At 55.0% G+C, this 19447-nt stretch overlaps 1 protein-coding gene and 1 long non-coding RNA gene across 2 annotated transcripts; one reads left to right on the top strand and one right to left on the bottom strand.

The window, feature by feature from the left end:
- Nucleotides 1–797: 797 nt before the first annotated feature.
- On the bottom strand, nt 798–5979 carry CUNH1orf174 (chromosome unknown C1orf174 homolog). Its single transcript, XM_015501471.2, has 4 exons — nt 5729–5979; nt 3063–3176; nt 1797–2279; nt 798–1392 (listed from the first exon to the last, which is right to left on the bottom strand). Exons 1-4 carry the CDS (start codon nt 5741–5743, stop codon nt 1285–1287), a joined length of 720 nt encoding a protein of 239 aa, XP_015356957.1. The 5' UTR covers nt 5744–5979; the 3' UTR covers nt 798–1284.
- LOC125610794 lies at nt 5960–8653 on the top strand. Its single transcript, XR_007340836.1, has 3 exons — nt 5960–6090; nt 6216–6418; nt 8113–8653. It is a non-coding gene; the product is annotated as an uncharacterized LOC125610794 (long non-coding RNA).
- Nucleotides 8654–19447: the final 10794 nt, after the last annotated feature.

Genomic DNA, 19447 nt, shown 5'->3' with positions numbered 1-19447 from the left:
TAAGTTTTGAATTATATTCAATCAATGAGTAAATGGCAGAATCTTCCAGAGCAGGTGACGGTCACAGATAATGGGGATCACAACAGAAGCAGAGAATGGTGCAGGGAAACTACTTGCAGGGAGGGCCAAGGAGCCTCACAGGGCTTGTCACCTGCTGAGTGGTCTGCTGTGTTGTCACTTCCTGTTACCTCATAGGACGGCTGACAGTTGGCGGGCAGCCTGGCTACACCCAGCCAGGACTGGGCAGGAGCCCAGACATGGAGCCACTCCTTACAGAGTCCTGTGTGTTCTCAAGGGCCGAGCACTTTTCCCGCTGGTACAGCCAACGGCCAGGCTTCCTCCTCCTAGGTGCTCTGCTGAGACCTGGCACACAGCTGAAAGGAAGAGGCTGGGAAAGCCTCCATGTGCTGCATCCCTTTGTCCACTGGGGAAGACACGTCACCAGGTGCTCCTTGATACAGGTGGGGGCTGGGGAACATCCCCAGGTAGGGCTCAGGTGTGTGGGCCCAGGGTGCCACCTGAGAACACATGCAGCCGAATGGTACACCTCACTGGATAGTGCCTCCACCACGCAGAACGAGGGAGGCAGTCTGACCCTCTTGTGGCAAAGGTGAGTGAGCTGTCAACAAGGACAATAGGGCAGGGCAGGGGCTGGGTCACCTCTCAAAGCCTGTCCCAGCGGCCTTACCTCTCCTGCAGGTTAATGGGCCTAAACAGTGGTCCTAGCCTAGGGACAAGATTCATTTCTTCCCTTGGCTCTCAAATTTTTGAGGAAGGAGTAGTTTTAGGTACAGTACTTTAAAAATTTTCAAAATATATTTTTATTTCTTTCCCATGTGTATTTTGTAAAATTTCAAGGTCAACAACACTAGCTCTACACTGCAATGAGGACAATCCTGCAAGCACTGGCACTGAATTGATCAGGAGTGATTAGATTCTGATAATGGAAAAAAAAAAAACTTGCATATCATAAAACTAAGGAGCTCAAGGGAAGGTTTCCTTACAAAGATCATACTCACTTAACACGGAAGCACGGAGCCCTCATGACTAACCCATGCCAGCACCACAGCATACGAATGTGACAAAAGATGCCTGCACCCAAGCAGCAGCTGCAGGGCTGCACGGACACCTCCCACAGGCATCTGGTGTTCTGCACAGTTCTCTTAGGGGTGAAATCTGATTAAGACATTCTCTTGGAGATGCACTGTATATAAATTGCATAATTTGCTAAACTGTCAAACTGTTAACTATCCTGAATGTGTCGAGAAATCATTCTGTGCTTCTCTACATTTCTGCATCATCGTCATCCTCATCGTCTTTGGCTCTGAAATGCATTTTTCTGAATTCTCGTCTGCTCATTGAAGGACAAGCTGAAGAGGCTGGAGGCAGGTCCTTAGAGGGAAGAAAACACAGACTTCAGTCCCAAATGACACAATGAGAGCACCTGCACGCACAGTTCACCTTGGTTAGCTCTGGTCTGGCAGAGTGGGCCTCCCTGTTAGACATGGAAATGAGGAGATCCAAGCACCCATCCCTCGGTAAGGAGGACTCTGGTTCAGGCAAGAGAGGGGCAGACAGATTCAGGAAACCACAGTGGTGCAGGGTGCTGGTGCACCTGGAAGGTGCCTGCCTTTCTCAATGGCAGGATTCTGAGCCTGGGAGCTGGAGGGAGTGCCCTGATTAGCTAACCCTTATTTTTTTCTCTTGCACTAAAATTATTAAAGTGTATTAACTTTGTGGCGAGGCATGCTTGCAGGCCTCAGATGCAGCAAGGGAGGGGGATGTGCCACTCTTACCTGCATGAGTTCAACATTTCCAAAAAATCGGCTCACTGGCATGGGCTGGTTGCTGTCATCGTCTAGAAAGACGCTGTTGTCCATCTGAAACAATGGCTTCCGCACATGCTCTCTTTCCAGCGCCACCTGGTCCTGCCCCACAGAACAACCATTTGACTCCTCTCCCCCTGCCCCTGCGCTAGGTTCCTGCGTAGACAGACCATCTTCAGTCTTTGCTGAGCAAGGGTCACTGGCAGCTTTGCAAGGGCTGTGGGGAGGCGCTGCAGCCTCCTGCTGTGTAGCAACACCAGCCTCATGGCCTAGGAGCAACATACTGTCTTCTGCAAACTCATTTTCACAAGGGACCTTGGGTGCCACTTTTGGCAAAGAAGCACTGTCACTTTTAGGGACTAGTTTCTGTAATTCAACCTTCAAAAGATGACTTCTGTCACACTTGAACTTCTTGGAAGTCCGCCTGTCTGCAGCCTTGTGGGATGAGGAAGTCTGCCAAGAAAGAAGAACATAAAGGGGAAACTAGACACATCTAGCAACCACAGGCCTCGATCCCAGAGGCTCCTGTTTCTTCTCACCTGAGACAACATAACTCTCGTCACCTTGTGTCACCACTGGAGGGACAGAATACACACTAATGGCCGAGGATGAGTCTAGACACAAACCTTGTCATTACTCCATTGCTTTCGGTTTTCCCTGGGGGGGGCGGGGTGGTGTTTCCTGAAGCATATGTTTACTTTTGTTATGAAATTACAATAAGAGGATCCAGTCTCCATCCATTCCTACTAAATGGAAGCTCTACTAGTTTTTGTATTATTCTCCCAAGCCTGGTGTGTGGGAGGTGCTCAGCAGAGGTTGCTACATGGACTTCAAGACTTTTACAAGCAGCTGAGCAAGAGACAGCACCAGCTGACCAGTGGGCCAGGGACTCCTTGGAGACAACAGCTCAAGACTATCAGAGGGTCCTTTCCTAGCCCCCTGAGCCTTCCTCTCGTGGTTTGGGGTGAAGCAGTGTGACAATGCACCCTCATCACTTGGACAGGCCACCTTCAGAGTGAACAATCGTGTCTTGGAGCCCAGGTCTCTGACACACATAATCATCCTGGTGGCAAACGCCAGGAAAGCCACTACGGACTGCACAGCACAGCCTCCTGAAAGCAAAGTCAGCAGCACCAGGCTCTCCTCCGATGGGCCCTGGGATCTAAGCTACATTAGCATCTTGGAGTGATAACTTAGTATTTAGACCTTGGTATTCTTCATGGCAACAGAGCTCACCAGACATGCTGTTTTGGCAGACGTGGAGCCAGTGACATCCTGGGCAGGGGCCAAGCTGGCTTCAGAGCAACTTCGGGCTCGTAGGCGCGCTGAAGATCGCACTCCACCTGTGAGCTAGACCAGATGGAGGCTCAGTCAGAGGATGCTCCCAGGAAAAAAACATGAGCGTGCAGCTGAAGTCTCCCAACTAGAGAACCCCCCCCAGGCTCTTACCACCTTCATAGGAAGGCAGCTGTGGCCTGAATATGCACAAACAGCTGAGCTTGGGTTTAGATACAGGATCTGCTGTGCATGATTTTGGGGGCTTGGGACAATCTGTCCCCTCACTGTGTATGTTTGTAGGACCATGTGTATGTTAATGGACTCAAAATCATCTCCAAGTGTCTAGAGTAAGCAGCACATATCCTTCCTCAAAGGCTCTCAATCTTTGATGTGTCAAGTTCTTGACAAAAGGTAAATGAAAACGAAGGCGAGTTGCTGGCCTCCCCTCCTTCCCTAAATGGCAGTCCTAACTCCAGCTTTAAGCAGGTAGCTTCTTCCAGATCCTACTGTCAGCTGCTGTCTACTTCTCTTATTCTAAAGACAAAGGAAAGGCTTCTAATAAAAAAAAGCCTTAACATTTAAAATAACCTTATTTAAGAATAATTTTAGGTTTTCAGAAAAGTAGCAAAAACAACAGAGCAACACTAAAACTTAGCATTGATTCTATACTGTGAACTTTGGATGATATTTGTATTTCCTCTGTCTTTCCATGAATACTTTTTTATTCTGTTCTAGAATCCAGTCCAGGATATTACACTACACTTAGAAAATAAGTTTCAAAGTTCACCTTAAAAATTGAAGAGTATAAAAATGAGTAATAAAGAGAAGCAATAAACAGAAGTGAGGAATTAAGGTAGAAATTACAAACTCAGAAGCTGTTGCCACAATGGGCCCTAGAACTGGAAATCCATGAGGTGCCAGATGCAGGTGCTCTGCTCAACAGCAGATGGAAAAACAGAAAAGGAACAAGCCAGCGTAGGGTAGCAAGTCTCCACATCCACCTTCCAGCCCTGCCATGGACTCTGCCCAGCTAGAGACAGAGCATTTGAAAAAGTGTTGGGGCAGCAACCTGAGAAAGGAGGGGGCGCCCCTGCTACAGGCAGTACAAGCAAGGGGCTCTTGGCCAGGGTCAGGGGCTGTTGCATGGTTGCTGGGGCCAGGCTTATGTCACCTCACAGCACAGGGCTTGGTGGGAAGAGCCCTGCAGCAGCAGTTCTGTCACTGAATGTGACACTGCCAAGAGCTGCTGTGCACCTCTCTCAGGGACAAAACTACCACTCAGCCCAGACAAGTCCATGTCCCCACACTGTCAGTGAATAAAGAAGAGAGAGATGACAGTGTCACATCACAAGAGACTGTGGGGGGAGGGGGAGTGTGGGAGAGTGTGTGTGTGTGTGTGTGTTCCCAAGTGGAAACTCTAGAGTTTAAAACTACAGGGAAGGGCTCTCAACAGCAGCCACGAACTGAAGATTGGTACATCATGTAAATCAAATGGAAAAGGGAGGGAGCCTCAAAAACACTGAGTGCATCACGTACACCAACATGTGTAATGGAACAACAGAAAGAAAGGAAAGCAGAAAAGTTCCAAGGAATAGGGAGTGAACAGTTCCCAATCTACACATCCAGGAATGTCAACGAACCAAACTTCAAGTGGTGTAAATGCCAAGGTAAGTGGGGTAAATCCAGACACATAAGTGTCAGTCCTGAAACTCCTAGATAAGGACAAACTCTGGAATCAGCAGCAGACCAATGCCCATGGGAAGGGAGCCGTGGAGGCCACGGGAGAGCATCAAACACCTTCAAGGTACCTGAAGAAGACTGCCCACCAAGAACCCTAACCCAGCCAAGCTGTCCTTTGAGATGAAGGCAGGGCACAGACCTCCAGCCACAAAGCTGAGATTCGTTGCCAGCAGCTTCACGTTACAAGAAATACAGAGAGTTCTTCAGGTTGGAGCCAGTGACCCCAGACAGCAATTTAAATCCAAAGAAAACGGGGCCAGTGGGGCCCACTGGCCACGCCTGTCATCCAGTTACTCAGGAGGCTGAGGCAAGAGGATCACAAGTTCGTGGGCAGCCTCAGCAAATCAGCAAGACTCTGCCTCAAAAAAAAAAAAAAAAAAAAAAAAAAAAAAAAAAAAAAAANAAAAAAAAAAAAAAAAGGCTGGGGATGTGGCTCGGAGGTAGATCATCCCGGGTTCAACGCCCAGGCCACAAAGGACCGCAGCGGGCCGGTCAGTGGTCGCGTCCTTGGAAGTTTTACATGCACATCCCCTCCTTCCCTCTCGGCGGCTAGCGCGAGCGGTGTGCACCGGGACGCGGCCACCGCAGGACCCGGCGGTCGACTCGCGTCCAGTTCCCGACCCGACACAGGAGGCGGCGGAGCGGGCCGCCGCGGGCTAGGGAACGACCTCGGGCGGAGAAGACGAGACGGCGCGGACGCCCCAGCCCCGCGACTCGCAGGAGCCGCAACCGCAGCGCTCGGTGGCCGAGCAGCCCTCCGGCGCTCAGCCCCGGGCCGGCCGGTCACGTGCCGAACTCCCGCCCCGGGCGGCGGCAGGCGGCCCGGGACTCGGGGCACCGCAGGAGGCCGGAGCCCTCGCCCCCCCGGCCGGCCCGCCCCTCACCTTCCTGCTCCTCATGAGTGTGAGCGGCGCCGCAGCTCCCGCGCCCCGCCAGCCGCTCCTCCACAGAGCGCCAACCCCGCGCCCCTCGACCTGCGTCGGTACGGCGTCTGACGCCTCCACGGAGCTGGCCAATCGCGGCTCGGCGTCCGCGGCACGTGACCTAACAACTTGGGTCTTCACGTAAGCGGGCGGGGCGCAGCTCGGAGGATTCGGACCTGGATGCGGGAGGCGGGAGCCGGAAGTCGAGCGTACTTCGAGGCCATGTTTGAGACTGGCACTTCCTCGGCGCGTCTGTGGCCGCCATGTTTGAAGCGGGGGGCGGCCGCATCTCAAGGCGCCCCCGCCGGGCCGCGACGGAGCGCGTGCGTGGCGGCTGCCCTTCTGGGTCCCACCTGCGGCAGGTCCTGGGGTGGCTCGCATCCAGTCCACGCTGCACTTCCAAGAAATCTTCCTCTAATGATATGTTATTTCTCTTTCTTTTTAAAAGAGGCGGCCTCGTCAGAAGCATTAAGGCCTCCGGTTAGACTGCAGCGGTTGGGAGTGAGCTGCCCCAGGGCCCCCGGCATCTTCTGTAGCGGAGGTGCGATGCACACCGAAGGCACCAGTGCTCCCTGCTCTTTTCAGTGCATTAAAGACGCGAGTCCGTGAGGACCCTGCGGGCTCCTTTCCTCCTAAGAGACGCTTTCTTAGGTGTGCAGTGAGTCCCGGGGGTCAGCTGGGCTGGATTTCCCTTTGGGCGGAGCGTGGACACTCACATGCTTGGCCGCACCTGGTCTCCAGTCCTTCTCGCCATACTTTCCCCCACCAGGTGCATGGAAGGGAAATGACAGGTGTGTGACCGGCAGGAAATCCATTTGAAGGGAAATTAATGTGATTGCTGCCAGGTCTTAAAAACCAGCGGAGTGCTCTGTCACACACCGAACCTGTCCGCCTACTGGTCGCTTCCATAGTTTGATTCAGGGATCTTTCTGGAGTCCTAAAGAAGCTCACAAGCCAGGGAGCGGGTGACTGCCACAGCCAGTTTCCACCCCACTGTTGGCAGGTGGAGTCAGGGCACCGTGTGATCTTTTTTTTTTTTTAATTTTTAATATTTTTATTTTTTAGTTATCGGCAGACACAACATCTTTGTTTGTATGTGGTGCTGAGGATCGAACCCGGGCCGCACGCTTGCCAGGCGAGCGCGCTACCGCTTGAGCCACATCCTGTGATGGGTGTTCTGGCCTTTCTGAGCCACCGAGGTTGACACCCCTAGGACTCTTGGTCCTTCTTCACAGGTATGCGGTGTTGGTCCCTCATTCCTGGCCAGGGATGGGAACAGTTTCCAGCAGCTCTGCTGTTGGTCCCCACCCCAGGGTTGTCCTTGTACTTCATTCTCTCTGGCCACATCCAATCAGCTGCTGGACCCTGTTATCTCTAGACTGCTCCTCTGGCCCCCTGCCCACAGCAGCAGGGCAGGCAGGGCTCCATGGGGGGGACTTGCTTCACTTCTTCCAGGATCGAGAACAGTAGTCTTAGCATCTCTTCTGAGACCCAGTCTGGTGCCCAGCACATGGTAGACCCTGGACAGATGCCTCACTGAATGGAGGGCCCTTGAGCTTGTCTGCCCGGCCTCCTCTGGCCACAGTGCCCTGCTGTGCACACTGCTTGCTGCTCAGCTCCCCAACAGCTGCCATGGCTCTTCCATGTTTCTCTGCTCAAAAACCTTCTCCCCCCACCCACCCCATTTTTGCCTGGCTCATCAATTCTTCAGCTTAAATTTCATGTTGTTAGGGTGGCATCACCAGATGCCCTCTTGCCCCCACATTAGATCTGTCAACTAAGGGCCTTTGCCTCAGGACATGGTGCTGGGTTGGGTGTCTTCTTCCCATCTCCCATCGCTGCACCTTCATGCTTGCTGACTCACTCAGCATGTGCCTGCTGAGCTCCCATCGTGGGCCAGACAGGCCCGCACTGGGGTACAGTGGCCGCAAATGCAAACAAGCTGACTTTTTAGAGCTTTGGTTCAGTGGGGGAGAAGAGTGTTGGTGAAATGTTCACATAAAGAACTGTGGATTTTCAGTGTGATGGGAACACATGCGATAGGAGGTGTCGGGCCTGCTGGGGTGGGGGGCCAGATAAGGGTTCTTGGTGACCAGGGTCACCTCCTCCCTCCTTCTCCTTTTGGGTCTACTAGGAGGAAACAGGTGGGGCCCTAGGCTGGCAAGCTGCCCCCTGATGACAGCTGCTGAAGTACCCAGAGGAGCCTTCCCCCCCCTCCCCTTCTCAGTTGCTGGGTTGGGTTGCAGCAGATCCTGGAAGAGCACAAAGCCACTCCAAACTGAAGCCAGTCACTCCATGTGTCTCCGAGTTTCTCATGTTTGTTTCATTTCTTTATTTCTGATTAGCTGCCCCCTGCCCTTCCAGGATGAGGGGCACCACGAGGGCATCGTCTTCATGGCCGCCGCACGGGATGCTTGTACAGTGCTCGTGTGGGGTGGGTCTCCCACACGGACTGTAACCCCTGAAGGCACGGCCTGGCACTGTGCCTGCCCTTCCGGTGGATTCCCCGCTGACGTTTGTGGAATGGGCTGTGGTGGGGATGGTGCATTAGAGACCTGGGACTGCAGATTCGAGGGAGCTGGGTACGCTCCTACACCACAGAGTCGCTGCTTAACCACCACGTGTCCACAGCTCCATATTTGCCTTCAACAAACCCGTGAGGCTGATGAGAAGTTGAAGAGGATTTCCAACTGATTAGCAGCCAGGAGACCCATTAACCAAGGCCACCCGGCCAGAGCACATCTCATTACTGCAAGAGACGGTGGCCTCTGTGATAAGGAATGATCCTTTCCTGCATCTGACCCTTTATGTCTTAAAGAACCATGTTAAAGAAAGGCAGAGGAGAAACCAAGGGAAAAAAAATAAAACAACCTGCTTTAAAATGTCCTCTGATAAAGTTTCTGGTGGTCACCTTCCCCTTCCTCCTGGCTTTGCTGCGCAGTAATAGCCAGGAGTAGGGTGGCATCTGCTGTTGGCAAGTCTTCATTCCTCAGTGGCTCCCACACAAGTTCACCAAGGTCCTGCCAGATGTGAGGAGGTGGAAGGAGGATGTGTGAGATGGGACCTGGTGGGCACCTGAGCCAGGTGCCAAGCAGGAGACAGTCTGTAGTGTCAGGTTGGTCAAGAAGAGCGTCGGGAGGCACTGACTTGAGCTTCACGCTCTTTGCGGGCTGACAGTTCCTGCAGAGATAGAAGGGAGGGTAAGGGAGCGGGGGTCCTAGACATGGGCAGTGGGAACCCCAGTGCCTTGTAGGGCTCTCACTGGGGCTAAACATTCTGGGAGTTTTGGGAGCTTACTTTGTAGACTGATCAATAGTCTGTGACATTAATATGTTTGAGTACAGAGACCATTTTCTGCTTCAAATATCCCCCAACCTCCTGGGATTAGGGTGCAGCTGTGCGTTGATTATACCTGCTCCTTTTCAGCAAGACTGGGATGGGTTTTGGCCTGACTTGTGGACCTGTGTGACACTGCCCCAAGCTCACAGCCTGTTCCCATCTCATCTTGGTCTGTTGGCAGGAACTTGGAGCATTCCTTATTCATGTTTTCTTGTCCACTTGTCTTTTCATTCTTGGCTTCTGTCTTTTATCTGCAATTAATCGTGTGTGTTTGAAAAGTCTAATTGTGCTTCTGTTTTTATTGATAGCAACTCAGAATCATTTTGGTGAATCTTCCAGACATAAGTAGAGAGGAAGGAAAATGCTCATAGGCCCTACACTGCACCAACATAGGCCCCAAGGAAGTACACCAGAAATCATCTGCAGACATCTTCCCGCACCCCGTCACTGCACTTGGAATCCATTTGTTTAATCCTTCAAATGTCTGGGGAGCTCTTGGTGTGGGCTTCTGCCTCGTGAGAAATCCTGGGGCAGCATCTAGAAATCCTGGGGCCCTGGGCTGGGGGTGCGGCTCAGAGGTAGAGTGTCTTCCTAGCATGTGCATTCAATCCCCCTGCATTCAATCCCCCCAGCACCGCAGAAAACAAAACACAAACACATGGAGCCAGGCCCTGATCGCCTGCAATGTGGCTCTCGCTGGGGATGAGCTTGCAATCTGCTGAGCTAGTCCAGGTGCACACGCAGAGCCAGCAGAGGCCACCATGAGGCACCGAGCTCTGGGGCCACTGTGGCTGCAGCTTGCCCTGGTGATGCTGAGAACACCCCCCAGGGTGTAAATGACGTTGCACGAGCAGACATGACTGTCATGTCGTGAACTCGGACACCACCCAGGGCTGGCCTCCTGGTGGCCTCACGGCTCTCTGCAGCCCTGTGGCGGGATCACAGTGGCAATGCCCTTTCATGAAAGGACAGAGCCTGGAAAAGGCAAGATTTCCAATTCAATGAAAAATACCATTTTTTGAGGCAGGAAGAAGTACATGAAGGTGGAATGTCCTATTTTGAGAGCCGCCTTGCCTTCTGGGGGTGGTGGAACGTGAGGTGAGGCTCTAGCTGCAGAACAGGAGGCGGGACCTGGCCTCTCGCACAGACCATGGCTGCTTCCCTCGCCCAGGTGCCCCTCGCCCTTTGGCTAATTGGCTAAACATTAGGGACAGATTTTGCCCATAAATGTGCCCGTTGACAGGAGTGGTTCCCTCTGTGGCTGTGCGGTGACACTCCTGTCGTGCACAGGAGGAATACTGTCCGTACAGAGGGCAACTGTCCGTACCAGAGCTGCAAGGGAAGCTGGTGCATGGACACCCTGCCCCTCCACGCCAGGAGATGCTCTCGGGGGGTTGTACAGGGGGACTCTGCCCATTCTCACTGATGTCCCTTTGGCAGAATGTGGACCCAGTTGGGACTGGGGACATTGACCTCCAGCCATCTCAAGGGCCATTCCCACATGTGGCCTCCCAGAACTAAATTTCATGGACTGTCAAATCAAACGGGTTCCTTCAGGTGCCAGAGATATAAGGTGCCCTCGCTGTCCCTGGAGGGGACCAAGGCCTCTGAGGTGGCATGGTGGCGGGTGCAGGAAGCAGAAGCACCGCCTGGGGAGCGCACAGGGCCTAAAGCCTGCCTTCACTTGAAGATGAGCATCAGCAGAAGTCATTTTGCTGAGATGTGCGACTGGAGAGATCCAGCACCGGCAGCATCAGCTTCAGATTCGAAGCTTGGTGAGGAGGAAGCTGCCTTGTCCCCACAGACGTGGCTGGCCTCGGTGGAGGAAGGGGGAGGAGTTCCAGGGAGGCGGCCTTCTCAGAGCAGGGCTGAGGCAAGCCTGCAGGTGGGCAGGAAGCAGCTCTAAGCAAGCTGGGGTCCATGAGAGGCAGAGTGGCCCTAGTTCTCCTCGTTGGTCAGGGTGGGGTCTGCCCTGCTTGGTGGCCCAGGAGCAGAACGGCAAGCAGTTGGTCTCGAGCTCACTCTGGCCGGCTCCTTTGTGTGCAGGAATCCCCAATTTCCTTGTAGGACATTTGGCTGCTAATACCCCTGTGGCTGGTGCCCTGTCCAGTTGTTCTCCAAGAATCCAGATTCAGGCCAGCGGGCTTTGAGGAGACCGAACGATGGATATGTGGCACCGCGCACTGGCAGCACCTAGCAGCTATGAACTCACCTCGTGGCACGGCCTTGCCTCTCGGACCTGGCTCTGCCCACGCCCCGCTGTCCAGTGACGCGTCCCCCCGTCTAGCTCAGGCACCCGCTCCTCTCCGCCTCGCGCCCCCCTTTTCAGAGTCTGGGCAGAAAGCAGAAGGCAGGGCCCGCCTCGTGGCTAGTCTCCACAGGCCCCTGGGTTCCTGGGGTGTCGGCTCATGCATAAGCCGCAGCTCACAAGGTGCGTGCCTTGTCTAGGGTTTTATGTCGGCACCATCTGGAATTCCTGGGTGTTTCCCAGGAATTTAAAGGTGAAAAGGTGGGGGAAATCTTTCTGTTGGGTCCGTCAGTTCCAGGATGTACACTTAGTATCCCAGAGGGAGAATTTTACCAGATGCAGGAATGGGGGACGATTCTGTCTCTGTCTGTCTCTCTCTGTGCCTGTCCCTCTCACTCACAGACAGCAGGCCAGGCCACACACACGGGAGGGTTCCCAGCCCCCCAAGATCTCATTTCTGAAGCCAGTCACAAGTTAGGGGTCCCCAAGATCACCCTCAGATTTGATGATTCACTAGAGGGCCTCGCAGAACGCACCAATCGCTGCTCCACTCAGAATGATGGCCCCTCATTGGGAAAGGACACGGGTCAGACCAGCAGAGGAGGGGACAAGTGCCTGAGTCCAGGAAAGTGCCTGAGCGGAGCTCTTCTCGTCACTCCTGGGGTTACTCCACTGGCACCCGTACGTGACCACTTCACCAGCCCAGGGAGCTCCCGAGCTCCCGAGCCCCCGTGTCCAGCGTTCTTGTTGCTGGGCTCCATCACCTGGGCAGAGCTGACTGGTGGGTTGCCCACGTGGCCATCGGTCTCCCAGCTGACTCTCCATCTGACCCGAAGCCCCTACCCCAAGGCACGCGGCTCAGCTTTTGGCTTGGCCAATCCCACCCTATTGCCATCCAGTGAGGCTGTGCCCACCCTAAGTCACACCATGGGACTAATTAGGGTGGCTCCAGGCCCCAGGGAAACAGTGACACGCTCACCAGACAGAACCCCGGAGAGGCTGCCTCCCAGAGCTGCTCTCTGACACAGGAAAAAATGAGGTAAGATGTTGCCTGGTGGGTCTGCAGCTCCCCTTTCCTTGGGTTGGTTGGAACATTCTTATCTCCTCTTCCCGGATTTCTGTGGAATTTCTCTGGAACTAATACCTACTGCACGTACCTGATGACAAAGAAAAAGGTTTTGTAGAAACATTTTCCTCTAAGGAAAAAAAGAGGCACCCTGCCTTCCTCTCAGTCAGAGAGAAATGTTCTTCTGAATAATTTTTTAATTTACTAAAAGTTTTCTGACTCCGTTGCTGAGGGGATGCTAACTTCCCGCAGAGGGGCTTGCAGATAAAGTGTCTCCGTGAACGTGGCGCCTAAGCCGGCCCTGGAAGCCCAGGGGCGCCTCTCTGTGGGATCTGCTGAAGACTCCTGCCTTTCCCTCCTCCCTCGAATGGGGCCCTGCTCTCCAGCCGGCCCCAGCCTGACCCCGGCCACTTGTCCAAGCAAGAGGCTGGCCTTCCCCAGTCAGTGACGAATGCATTATCTAACCCATCAGGGTGTCGTGGACCTCTCGTCATTCATTTCTGCTGGGGGTCTTAGAGAATCAGGCGTCCGCGGTCAGCGGAGGCTGGATGTTCTGCACACCCAGCCCCAAGCCTGTGGTTCTCACTGGCACACACAGGTGGGACACTGCACCCAAACGGTGATACTTCCCCCTTGAAGTTCTCAAGAGGGATTTTTCTAGCAATGATTTTGAAAATTCATCACTACTATGCCCAGGGATACCAGAAGCCTGCAAGAGCAGAGCTGCTGCCGAGCCAGCGGAGCCCCGGCCTGGGATCTCGGGTCACCTCCCAGACCTCCTGCCTGGATCTTTATGCTGAGGATGCTTTGCACGAGGGGCTCAGGGTGCAGGGCCACACTGCAGAGGCCGGGCTGCGGGGTCCTGGGGTTTTCTGAGAATGGCTGGGAAAGCAGCACACAGCGACTTCAGAGTGGAGGACACCCCCCCCCTTTACAGGCTCAGCCCTACTTCTTCTTCTTTATTTTTTAGGATTTTTCTTCACAATATCTTTATTCTATTTATTTATTTTTATGTGGGGCTGAGGATTGGACCCAGGACCTCGGATGTGCTAGGCAAGTGCTCTACCACGGAGCCCCAGGTCCAGCCTCAGCCTGCACTCTGACCTCATAGGACTTCACCTTTGCAGAGCGTCGGCTGTCCACCTGCATGGGTGGCTGGCACAGGGTCTTGGGCACAGGAGTGACCACGGTTTTAGTGACCAAGTCATAGATAGTTGCCTCCTGGCTTGGCCCCCACTGGATTCCCCGTGGGTGGAATAACGAGGTCCCCCTGTTTTGAGAGCACCCCCATTTGTTCATGAACTGTTGGAAACCTCTCCTGTGGACCACTTCAGGTGATTCTCCCCACAACCTATGACAGACAAGTTCTCTTGTTGCCTTCATTTACACCTGGGGAAGCTGAGGCACAGAGAGGGGGCGAAACTCACCCAGGATCACACAGCACGGAGGTGCTGGGGCCAGATTTGGACCTAGACATCCCCCCACTTCTCCACCCCGTGGGGCTCTGTTCCTGAGCACTAAGCTAGCACTCAGAGAAGCCATCCCTGGGCGTCTCTGGTCCTGGACACCAGGGGGCAGGATGAGACAGCAGAAGAGGTGGCTGGCGGCCCAGGCAGCACAGTTTCTGGGCCGTTTCCTGGTCTCAGTTTGTTCTTGGATCTAGCATCCCAGGATGCCCTCTGGGAGGACGAGTGGCCGTGGTAAGCAGGCGAGGGACACAGAAAGGGGCTCCTTTCCTAGGGCCTTTAGAATCTTCTGTGCAGCCCGGGATCAGAGTGAGCAGAAGCATTTTCTGTGCGTTTTTGGCTTCTCAGGTTCCCAGCACCTTGGCCGGTGCCAGGCAGTGAAAGTGGCACCTTAAGAATGCATTAGCGGTGGCAGCTGCTTACAGCGCAGGCGGGAGGGCTCACTGCACCCTGTGCGTCCAGAGCTGGCCACTGCCCTCTGGTCTGGAGCAGGGCGAATCCCTCCCATCCCCGTGGTTCTGGGCTGGGGTTTCCAGGTGCCCGGCTGGGCTGCTGCTGCTCTCCCCTGGGGCTCAGGCACCTCCTGGGTGGCACATGTGGGCCAACTGGTCTTCTCCTTCACACAGGGGCACCCTTCCTGTGTTCAGCGGCCCAGCCCCTCCCTTGGGTGGCCAAGCTGTGGCTCCAGCTGCAGGGGCTTCCACCCTTTGAGACCCCGAGGACAGCAGGGACAGAAGCTCCGTCCGGCTTCCTGGCTTTTTCCTTTCCTCTCCGGCCCCCCCTCCCATTGGCTTTTGCTAGAAAACGCTTTCTCTCTGCTGAGATCACCAGTGAGTCACGGCGGGGGGCACAAGGGTCTGTTGGTACAGATAGGAAACTGAGGTCCCGGGTGGCCCAAGGCCTACTGAAGCCCTGGGACCCAATGGCTGGGCTGGCCCTGTGTGCACCTGCACGTCTTCCTTGTGGAGAGGGCTGTGTCTTCTCTCAGCCTCAGGTCTCTGCCCACTCCGTACTCCCCATTCCTCCCCTGCCTTCTTTCCCCTCCTTGGGTCCCCAGTCCTGCTTGCCTTTGTTTCTGAGTCTCTGCACGAAGCTCTGCTCTCCAGCTGGGCTCATACTGCCATGGTGCATGTTTGGGGGACCTGGGACACGCTCATGGCTTTTCAGGGTTTCTGGGGGGCTGGGCCTCGGAGCTCTCCTGAGACGCCAATCTTTTCCTAGCATGGTTCCCTACGAACACTTGGTGCAGGTGTTTCCAGCCATCCTCCAGGTACGCACTGCAGCACCTTGATCCCAACTCTTCAGTTAACCAGGGCAAAGAGACGGAGATGGAATTAAGGCGCAGATTAACTGTCAGTCCACCCCGCGGCCCAGCCACCTGTTTTCCAGGGCAGTGAGCCAGGGCAGGTATGGGCTTCCTCCAAGACCCGAGCCTGTGGGGGGGGGGTGTGTGGTTCTGAGCTTCCACATGTCAGGGGAACCCGAGAGGAGAGGCTGCACCCCGAGAACTGCTGGAGAGCTGTGAGCCTGTTGGTGAGCAGAACAGAAACTAAGCAAAGGTTGGGACAGCCGTCTCTGGCCCTGCGCTCCCCAGAGCCATCTCTGCTGGCCATGGGTCAGGGCGGCCTGCTGGAGCCTGGCTGCCAGTGCAAACACAGATGTGGGCACGGTCTTCCTGTGCCAGACAGCAGCTGCTGCGCTGGGCTGCTGGGCAAGGTGCTGAGCTGGCAGAGCCCAGTGCCCAGGAATCAAGACACAACGAACCTGGTGGTTGGTGGTTATTCTAGGTGCTGGGTTGGGGCTGACAGGCCCTGTCATCCCAGGCTAGTGCTTGAGGGCCCTCAGCAGGCCTGAGAGGGCCATGGCAGTCACCAGCAGGCCTTGCTCACTGAGCATCATGCTGTGTCCCCACTTCCTGTTTCCCACTTGCTCCCAGGCTGCAGGCTGGAGGGTCAGTCTTTCCTCCCCACCCCTCCCAAGCCTTCCCTATCTCGGCCCCCTACTTTTCTAGTTCCCACATGGAACCCTATTTCCTGAAATTCATGCTGTGACTGTTTTCTTGGCTGAATTGGGCTGGCACATGGGCCAAGCTCTCTGTAGGTGCATCTACTCCCGGAGAAGATGGCGCTGCCTGGTGCAGATGACTGTCCCTTCTGTCAGCCTCGCCCATTCCACAGCAGGCTCCAGCGCTCTCTCTGCCACCCCGAGGCCCAGTGTGGGTTTTCACACACAGAAGAGCAGTTCTCCCAAGACGAGGCCTTCTGAAGCCTCCAGGGCACAGGGGACCAGGGCGGGAGTCAGGTGTTTGCTGCCCACGCCTGGCGTTTCCTTCCAGGGAAAAATGCCTCTTCAAGATGCTCTGGCCTCTTGCCCTGGGCCCTCACTCCTGCCCACGGCAGCGGGCTGGGCCTGCTGTGGAGGCTCACAGTTCCTCAGTCTGCCTTTGACCATGGGCTGTAGATAAAATATGGGATGTGTGAGCTGAAGAGACCGAGTCTCCCCACCCTCCCCCCTGGATGGGTGCAGGAGCAGCCGGTATGTCTGCCTGGGCTCTCGGCCTCCTGTCGGGGGGCCCTGCCAGCTCTTCTCTGGGGTGGGAAGCCTGTCTGTTCCTCCCCAAAGCTGTTCCCCCAAGCGAGACTCCGGCTCACCCTCCACTGACTCGTTTGTCTTGTTTCTATTTGGCGCAGAACTTGGGTGGGAAGCAGGGTGATGTCATTGGGGTCTCCTCCAAGACCCTGGCTGGACGGAGCTTTTTAAACGAGTGCTTTAAAGGATCCCAGCGCTCCTCCACCTCGGTGTGCCCTGATCAGGCTCTGGAGGCAGCAAGCCTGAGTTAGGTCTGGACGCTGCCTGTGCCTGCCCTGTGGCCTGGGGACGCCCCACTCCTGGGTCCCTGGGTCCCAGTCATGAAAGGTAGACAAGCAGGCTTTCCACTGATGTTTTCAGGATCCAGCGGGAAACTGGACGCATGTTCTGTGAACGCGGGAGGGCGGTGTGCCTCCTGAGCAGGGCCTCAGCCCTGGGGTCATTCTTCCATCTCAGCCTCTCGGAATTGCATGCACCTGACCTTGACTTTGGGGCCTTGAGGTCTGCTTACCTGTGAATTGGGGGTCATTCCAGGTGCTGCATGGACAACTGCTGCCTTCACATTCAGTCACGGCCACCAAAGGGCCCACTCAGGAAGGAACAGGAGTCCTGGCTGGGATAAAAGCCCTCCTCTGGCTCCTTCTAGAAACTATCAGCTTCCCAACTGGGGATGAGCAGCAGCACTTGGAAGAGAAGTCTGACGCAGCCGTGGGGCCTCCTTGGAGAGATGCCTCTTCCCATCACACAACACTGTGGGAGACCAGACAGCCACAGGGACTCAGAGGTGGCCCGGGAGAGTGGGGCTCGTGGGCTGGGAGATTCAGAAATAGCAGAGGCTAATTCGTTTCACTTGTCTTCCCTTTTCTGTGTGTATCTGAGGGAAATGCGATACATAAAGTTTTGTTTTTTGCTCAAGGATTTTATAAAAATAAAATTACAGGTGATAGGACAGCATTGAGTTAAGATTTAATTGGCAGAATTTAAAATTCTTTCTTAGTGGTCCATCACACAATGGTATGCCTTTGATTTGATGAAATATGTGATTTATTCTGACAGATTCAGACAGATCCGAATTAGAATTTCAAGTTCACCTCTGCAGCTGAACAGCTGTGTGAATCTGGCTGCTTTGCCTAATCCCTGAGCTTCAGTTTCTTTATCTGACAGTGGAGATAAGAGCTGATAGGGCTCTTTGGATTTTGCAGGTGAAAAGGGGAAAACAACCCAAATTGGCTGAAGCCAAAGACAGGACTGCAGGTCCCATAAATTCCAGGCCCGGCTCGGTCTTTGGTTCTCTCCACTCAGGTGTGGCCTTTGAGTCTCCAGTTCCAGTTGGGAGCAGGACGCCCTAGAAGCTCAGGGCCACCTCCCCAATTCCAGACCCCTAGGAGTGCACTGTGATTGGGTCCCGGCCCTGCTGTGAGCCAGTCACCAGCAGCACAGGAGCTGATTGGTCAGGCCTGACAGGAAGCCAGGTGGAGTCCGCCCCTTCCTAAAGGTGCTCCCACTGCTGTGGAAGATGGTGGTCCCGGGGGCCCGGGGGCCCGGGGGCGGGCTTCCTGGCAGACGAGGCATGTGCTGCCCTGGGTCCAGGGGTTGGCCTGTAGTAAGGTCTCAATGAACTGAACCCTCCTTTCTTTCCATTTAGGGTCACCCTCTTTGGGGGGGTTAACCAGGACAGGTCAGTGGCTGCAAAGGGGAAGCCGGGTGCTGGCGTTCCCAAGTGGGAGGTAGGATGGAGCCTCCTGGGCCGCAGAGAGGGGCTCAGGTGGTTTCTCTCTCAGGCAGCCTCTCCTTGGCAGAACTGCCAAGTGCAGGGCCCAGGCATGGCGGGCGCCCATTTCCCGCCTCTGCCGGGTCGGGTGGGCACTGAACCTCCTTTTCCAGGATAAGCCCGTGCGTTTCTCTCGTGGTGGGTGAGGAACAACCTCTGAGGCAGTTGCTGGGGTTTGGGTGGCAGATTTCCTAGGAAACCCTTGAGCTAGTCCTCGGCTGGATTGTCATTCCAAAACACCTGCTGCAGGGAGCCCGGGGTGTGGAGTGGCGCAGGTCCTGGCCAGACAGAGAGATGAAGAGCCCTCCCAAGGGCGGTTAATAGGCTTGGGGATTTATTCCCAGGGTCTTCAGCCCTGGGCTTGCCAAAGGGGTGGCAGAGGGCTGCTCTGAGCAGTGCGCTTGGAGGTCAGGGTGCCTGAGGGCTCCTCCTCCTCCTAGCGATGACCGTCTTCCCCAACTCCTCTCCCCTATCCAGCAATGCACCAGCTTCAAAGCGTTTGCCCTCCCTGGTGCTATTTGTGGCTTTATGGCTCACGCGGGTCTCCCGCTCGGTTCAGAGGAAGTCTTTGTGAGCCAGGAGGGTCAGCAGCAGAGGCCAACTCCTCCTGCCCTTTAACCTCAGCCCACAGCACCAGCTGTTCTTGCAGGGACACTCCTTTCCTTTCCCAAATAGAGAATCAGTGTCATCGGCATCTCCACCGTCCCCTGCTCAGGAGCTGTGGTGATGGAGGGTGACCCTCTTCCTTGATTGTGAGGGGGCGTGGATGGGTAGTGGGGTAGGGGAGCTGGGCTTACACGGAGACCCCTCCCACTCTCTTTAACCTCTTTACATGTTGCATAAGGCAAATGTGGGCAAGGTGGCCAGTTGGGATCCTGGGAGCAAGGACAAGTGGCTATTGAGGACTGTGTGCCCATGTTCCAGGGACGGTTTCACCAACAGAGAGAACTCGTGGAAGAAGGTCCCAACAGAGCTTCCCTCCACACACTTCCTGCCATTGGCCCAGGAAGAAAGAGACCCAGACTCTGACTGTCCAGCTCAGGGGCACTTTTAGCCATTTGAAATGGCTTTCTTGTCCCCTCACTTTCCAGATATTGCTCGAGGTTTCTTCCCAGCCTGCCGCCCCGCTGTCTTGGTTTCTGGGTCCTCACCCTGAGTGCAGCTGGACTGAGTGAGCTGCAGGTCTCTTGGGTGAGAGATG

Source organism: Marmota marmota, unplaced genomic scaffold, assembly GCF_001458135.2.
Source record: "Marmota marmota marmota unplaced genomic scaffold, marMar, whole genome shotgun sequence".
Taxonomy (NCBI): Eukaryota; Metazoa; Chordata; class Mammalia; order Rodentia; family Sciuridae; genus Marmota; species Marmota marmota.
Note: the sequence above shows the minus strand (reverse complement) of the source record. Positions and strands in the feature narration are given on the sequence as shown.

Coding starts and splice junctions, on each gene's coding strand:
- CUNH1orf174 (XM_015501471.2), bottom strand. Junction 2,280..3,062: donor CTGCCAAAACAGCATGTCTG/GTGAGCTCTGTT, acceptor CTTTCTTGGCAG/ACTTCCTCATCCCACAAGGC. Junction 1,393..1,796: donor GAAATGTTGAACTCATGCAG/GTAAGAGTGGCA, acceptor CTTCCCTCTAAG/GACCTGCCTCCAGCCTCTTC.